At 45.1% G+C, this 6,066-nt stretch overlaps 1 protein-coding gene across 1 annotated transcript in view; it reads right to left on the bottom strand.

Moving 5' to 3' along the window:
* Positions 1–244: 244 nt before the first annotated feature.
* Positions 245–6,066, bottom strand: part of LOC115916044 (upstream stimulatory factor 2-like) — a 28,352-nt gene continuing 22,530 nt past the window's right edge. Inside the window, exons 16-19 of the mRNA XM_030969750.1 lie at positions 5,527–5,585; positions 4,694–4,788; positions 3,697–3,825; positions 245–479 (exon numbers count right to left, since the gene is read on the bottom strand). Coding sequence (XP_030825610.1) covers positions 390–479; positions 3,697–3,825; positions 4,694–4,788; positions 5,527–5,585 — 373 coding nt within the window. The 3' untranslated portion in view covers positions 245–389. The remainder of the gene's footprint in view (positions 480–3,696; positions 3,826–4,693; positions 4,789–5,526; positions 5,586–6,066) is intronic.

Here is a 6,066-nt window from a genome sequence, read left to right as displayed (position 1 = left end):
TCCTCTTTTTTCCCCTTTTTTTTTCCTTTTTTTTTCCTTTTTTTTTCTTTTTTCTTCCCCCACCCCAAACAACCCAAAAATCCCCAAATTTTTCCCTTTTCCTCCTTTTTTTTTATGTGTGTGTTTGTTTTTTTTTTATTTTTTTTGGGCTTGTTTTCCTCTTTTTTTCTTCTTTTTTCCTTTTTTTTTTCTTTTTCTCCCCACCCCAAACAACCCAAAACTCCCCAAACCAAATTTCCCCTTTTCCTCCTTTTTTTCCCCCATTTTTCCCTTTTTTTTCCCCCCGCTCCGCGCGGTCGCTGCCGAAGCCCGGAGCCGCGCAAGGGACGCCGGAGTTGATGAATGAATTAATTACAATCGCGCTAATTACAAACGGGGAGGGGGCGGGGTCACGGCGGGGTCCGCTCGGGGGTCGCGTCGGGGCCGCGCGGCTGCAGCTGCGCCCGGAGCGCGGCGTTCTCGCTCCTCAGCTCCTCCAGCTGCGCCAAAACGCCAAAAATTCACCCAAAATTCACCCAAAATTCACCCAAAGTGCCCATCCCGGGCACCCCCGCCGCGAAATCCCCCCGATCCCCTGTGTTCCCCAAAATTGCCCCTTTTTGGCGGCTTTTTCCCATGATTTTAACCCAAAATTCACTTTTTTTCCCCACAATTTTCACCCCAAAATTCACATTTTTAGCAGCTTTTTTCCCACGATTTTAACTCAAAAATCACATTTTAAGTGCCTTTTTTCCCATGATTTTCACCCAAAATTCCCATTTTGTCCCCACGATTTTAACCCAAAATTCACATTTTTAGTGCCTTTTTTCCCCACTATTTTCACCCCAAAATTCCCATTTTTAGCAGCTTTTTTCACCCAAAATTCACATTTTTGGCACCTTTTTCCCCACGATTTTCACGCCAAAATTCCCATTTTGTCCCCACGATTTTCACCCAAAATTCCCATTTTTTCCCACGATTTTCACCCAAAATTCCCATTTCCTCCCACGATTTTCACCCCAAATTCCCATTTTTAGCACCTTTTTGCCCATTATTTTCACCCCAAAATTCACATTTTTCCCAGGATTTTAACCCAAAATTCCCATTTTTAGTGCCTTTTTCCCCCGATTTTCACCCCAAAATTGCCCCTTTTTGGCGCCTTTTTTCCATTGATTTTAACCCAAAATTCACTTTTTCCCACAATTTTCACCCCAAAATTCCCATTTTTAGCAGCTTTTTTCCCCACGATCTTCACCCCAAAATTCCCATTTTGTCCCCACGATTTTCACCCAAAATTCCCATTTTTGGCGCCTTTTTTCCCATTATTTCATCCCAAAATTCACATTTGGTCCCCACGATTTCATCCCAAAATTCACATTTTTAGCACCTTTTTTCCCCACGATTTTCACCCAAATTTCACATTTTTAGCACCTTTTTCCCCACGATTTTCACCCCAAAATTCCCATTTTGTCCCCACAATTTTCACCGAAAATTCCCACTTTTTCCCACTATTTTCACCCCAAAATTCCCATTTTTAGCACCTTTTTTCACCCAAAATTCCCATTTTTAGCACATTTTTTCCCACGATTTTAACACAAAAATCACATTTTTAGCACCTTTTTTCCCATGATTTTCACCCAAAATTCCCATTTTTAGCACCTTTTTTCCCGTGATTTTAACCCAAAGTTCCCATTTTGTCCCCACAATTTTCACCCCAAAATTCCCATTTTTAGCACCTTTTTTCACCCAAAATTCCCATTTTCAGCACCTTTTTTCCCATGATTTTCACCCCAAATTCACTTTTTTCCCCCACGATTTCAACCCAAAATTCTCATTTTGTCCCCACGCTTTTCACCCCAAATTTCCCATTTTTAGCACCTTTCTTCCCATGATTTTCACCCCTAAATTCCCATTTTTAGCACCTTTTTTCCCACAATTTTCACCCAAAATTCCCACTTTTTCCCAGGATTTTCACTCAAAATTCATATTTTTCCCATGATTTTCACTCACAAATCACATTTTTAGTGCCTTTTTTCCCATGATTTTAACCCAAAATTCCCCATTTTTAGCACCTTTTTTCCCATTATTTTCACCCCAAAAATCCCACTTTTCCCCACGATTTTCACCCAAAATTCCCATTTTTAGCACCTTTTCCCCCATGATTTTAACCCCAAATCCACTTTTTTCCCACGATTTTCACCCAAAATTCCCATTTTTTCCCATTATTTTCACCCCAAAATTCACATTTTTCCCAGGATTTTAACCCAAAATTCCCATTTTTAGTGCCTTTTTTCCCACGATTTTCACCCCAAAATTCCCATTTTTAGCACCTTTTTGCCCATTATTTTCACCCCAAAATTCACATTTTTCCCAGGATTTTAACCCAAAATTCCCATTTTTAGCGCCTTTTTTCCCACGATTTTCACCCCAAAATTCCCATTTTTGGCACCTTTTCCCCCATGATTTTAACCCAAAATTCCCATTTTTTCCCACGATTTTCACCCCAAAATTCACATTTTTTCCCATGATTTTTGTCCCAAATTTCCCATTTTAGTGCTTTTTTCCCCAAGATTTTAATCCCAAAATTCACACTTTTTCCCCACGATTTTCACCCAAATTTCACATTTTTAGTGCCTTTTTTTCCCATTATTTTAACCCAAAATTAACTTTTTTCTCCCACGATTTTAACCCAAAATTCCCATTTTTAGTGCCTTTTTTTCCCAGGATTTTAACCCAAAGTTCCCATTTTTTCCCCATGATTTTCATCCCAAAATTCACACTTTTAGCACCTTTTTTCCCGTGATTTTAACCCAAAATTCACATTTTCCCCCACGATTTTCACCCAAAATTCCAAAATTTCCACTCCAAATTCCACCGTTTCCACCCTGAATTTTCACAATTTCCCCCCGATTTTCCCCAGATTCTCCCAAAATACCAAACTTCCCCCAAATCCCAAATTCATCCTGAAATCCCAGCAATTTTCCCATCAAAATCTCCAAATCCCATTCAAAATCCCCAAATTTTCCCCAAAATCCCCTCAAATTTCCCCATTCCCCCCCCAAAATCTCTAAATTCCCCCAAATCCCAAATTTCCACCAAAATCCCCCAAACTCCCCCCAAATTTTCCCAATTTCCCCCTCAAAATTCCCACAAATTCCCCCAATTTCCCCTGAAAATCTCCAATTCTCCCAAATCCCCCAAATTTCCCCCCCAAATTTCCCCATTTCCCCCCAAATCCTCCAAATTCCTCCCAAAAATTCCAAATTTTCTCTTCCAAATCCCAATTTTCCCCTCAAAATCACCAAATTTCTCCCCGAAAAACCCCCAAATTCCCCCCAAAATTCCCCAATTTCCTCCAAATTTCCCCATTTTCCCCTCAAAATCCCCAAATTCCCCCAAATTCCAAATATTCCCCCCGAAATTTCCTGAATTTTCCCCCCAAAATTCCCCAATTTTCCCCCCAAAATCCCCTCCCCATTTTTATCAATGAACCCCCGTGGGAACCCCGCGCTCAGCAGGGGCGTGCCCTACACCCATATAAGGACAAATCCCCGCCCACAATGGGCGTGGCCTCTCCATTCAACCCCGCCCCGCCGCCATTGCCGTGCGGCGATTTTGGGGCGTTTTTGGGGCCGATTTTCGCGGCGGTTTTTGGGATTTTCGCGGCGGTTTCGGGGTTTTTCGGGGCGGGGCCATGTCGCGACAGGCCGGGCGCACCTGCTGTCGCAATAGGTCGTTGTCCATCTGCAGGCGCTCGGCCTCTTTGAAGGTTTCCTGCAGGCGCTGGTTGCTCTGGCGCAGCTCCCGCACGTAATCGCAGGCCTTGGACAGGATCCCGCCCTTGCTCTGCCGGACCCCAAATTCACCCTAAACCACCCCAAAATCCACCTGGGACCCCCCAAATTTACACCGGGACCCCGCAAATTGCCCGGGAGCGGCCAAAAGTTCCCCTGAGTTATCAAAAATTCACCCAAACCAATCAAAAACCAGCCCGGAGCTCTCAAAAAACCCAAAATTCACCCCAAATTCCCCCCAGAATTAACGTGGGACCCCCCAAAATTATCTTAGGATCCATAAAATTAACGCGGGAGCCCCAAAAATCCACCTGGGACCCCCAAATCCCCTCAAAATCCCCCAATAATTCCCCTCAAATTCTCCCCAAAATCCCCAAATCTCCACCCCAAATTTTCTCCAAAATCCCCCAAATTTCCCCCCCCAAAAATCCCCAAATTCCCCTGCAAATCTCCCCAAATTTTCCCCAAATTCCCAATTTTCCCCCAAAATACCCCAGATTTCCCCCAAAATACCCCAGATTTCCCCCAAAATTCCAAATTTCCCCCACAAATCTCCCCAAATTTTTTCAAAACTCTCCCAATTTTCCCAAAATCCCCAAACTCCCCCCAATATCCCCCGAAATCCCCTGATTTCCCCCCAAAATCACCCCAGAATCCCCCAAATTTCCCAAAATTCCCTATTTCCCCCCCAAAATCCCCAATTTTCCTCCCCAAAATCTCCCCGTAATTCCCCTCAAAATCCCAAATTTCCCCCTTAAATCTCTCCAAGTTTCCCCAAAAAAATCCCCCCCCCATAATTCCCCAATTTTCCCCCCAAAATCCTCAGAATTTACCCCAAATTTCCCCCCCAAAATCCCCGAATTTCCCCCAATTTCCGGATTTTCCCAAAAGCGCCGGGATTGGCCCCAATCCGCGCTCACCGCCCCGGATTTGCCGCTGTCGGCGCCGCAGTCGGGGATGATCTTGGAGAGCTGCACGATCCAGTTGTTGATCTTGTCCCGGCGCCGCCGCTCCACTGCGGATTTGGGGGAAAAAAGGGCGAAATTGGGAAAAATGGAAAAAAAATGGGGAAAAAACCAAAAAAAATTGGGTGAAAATCGGGCGAGAAATGGCCGAGAAATGGGAAAAAATGGGGAGAAAATGGAGAAAACAAATCAAAGAAAAAAGGGAAAAAATTGGATGAAAAATGCTCAAGAAATGGGGAAAAAAATGGGGGAAATTGGGAAAAATAAGTGAAAAATGGGGAAAATAAAAAAAATTGGGTGAAAATCGGGGCAGAAATGGCCGAGAAATGGGGGGGAAATGGGGAAAAACAGGGAAAAATGAGGGAAAAGGGCAAAAAATTAGGGAAAGATGGGGAAAAACAAAAAAAAAAGGTGAAAATCGGGTGAGAAATGAGAAAAAAATGGGGAAATTGGGGAAAATGGGAAAAAATGGAGAAAACCCAAAATTTCAGGAGAAAAAAGGGGAAAAAGGCCGAGAAATAGAAAAAATGGGAAAAAATGGGAAAAAAATGGGGAAAATTTGGGATATTTGGGGACATTTGGGGATCTTGGCCCAGCCCAGGTGAGTGTGGAGCGCCCCAGGTGTGCCCAGCTGTGCCCAGCTGTGCCCAAATCCCCAAATTTCTCTCCAAAAGCCCCAAATTTCCATCGATTTCCACCCAATTTTCACCGTTTCCCCCCATTTTTGTGCCCCCAGCTGTGCCCAGGTGTGCCCAGGTGTGCCCAGGTGTGCCCAGGTGCCCCCTCACCCTCGTTGTGCTGCGCTCGCCGTCGCTCGTCCCGCGGCACCCGCGGCCCCTCCAGCTTCCTGCGGGCACAGGTGGGCACAGGTGGGACCCTGACCCCCCCAGGTGTGCCCAGGTGCGCCCAAATCCCCAATTTTCCCTCCAAAAACCCCAAATTTCCATCAATTTTCACCCAATTTTCGCCGTTTTCCCCCAATTTTTGTGCCCCCCAGGTGTGCCCAGGTAACCCCAAACCCCCAAAATCCCCGTTTTTCACCCCAATTTCACCCATTTTTTCCATTTATCCCCCCCCAGCTGTGCCCAGGTGTGCCCAGGTGCACCCAGGTGTGCCCAGCTGTGCCCAAATCCCCAATTTTCCCTCCAAAAACCCCAAATTTCCATCGATTTTCACCCAATTTTCACCCATTTCCCCCCATTTTCCCACCCCCAGGTGTGCCCAGGTGTGCCCAGGTAACTCCAAACACCCCAAAATCCCCATTTTTCACCCCAATTTCCCCCCATTTTTTTTCCATTTATCCCCTCCCAGGTGCCCCCAGGTGTGCC

The sequence above is a fragment of the Camarhynchus parvulus genome, unplaced genomic scaffold (genome assembly GCF_901933205.1).
Source record: "Camarhynchus parvulus unplaced genomic scaffold, STF_HiC, whole genome shotgun sequence".
Lineage (NCBI taxonomy): Eukaryota > Metazoa > Chordata > Aves > Passeriformes > Thraupidae > Camarhynchus > Camarhynchus parvulus.
This window is presented reverse-complemented; position numbering and strand designations above follow the sequence as displayed.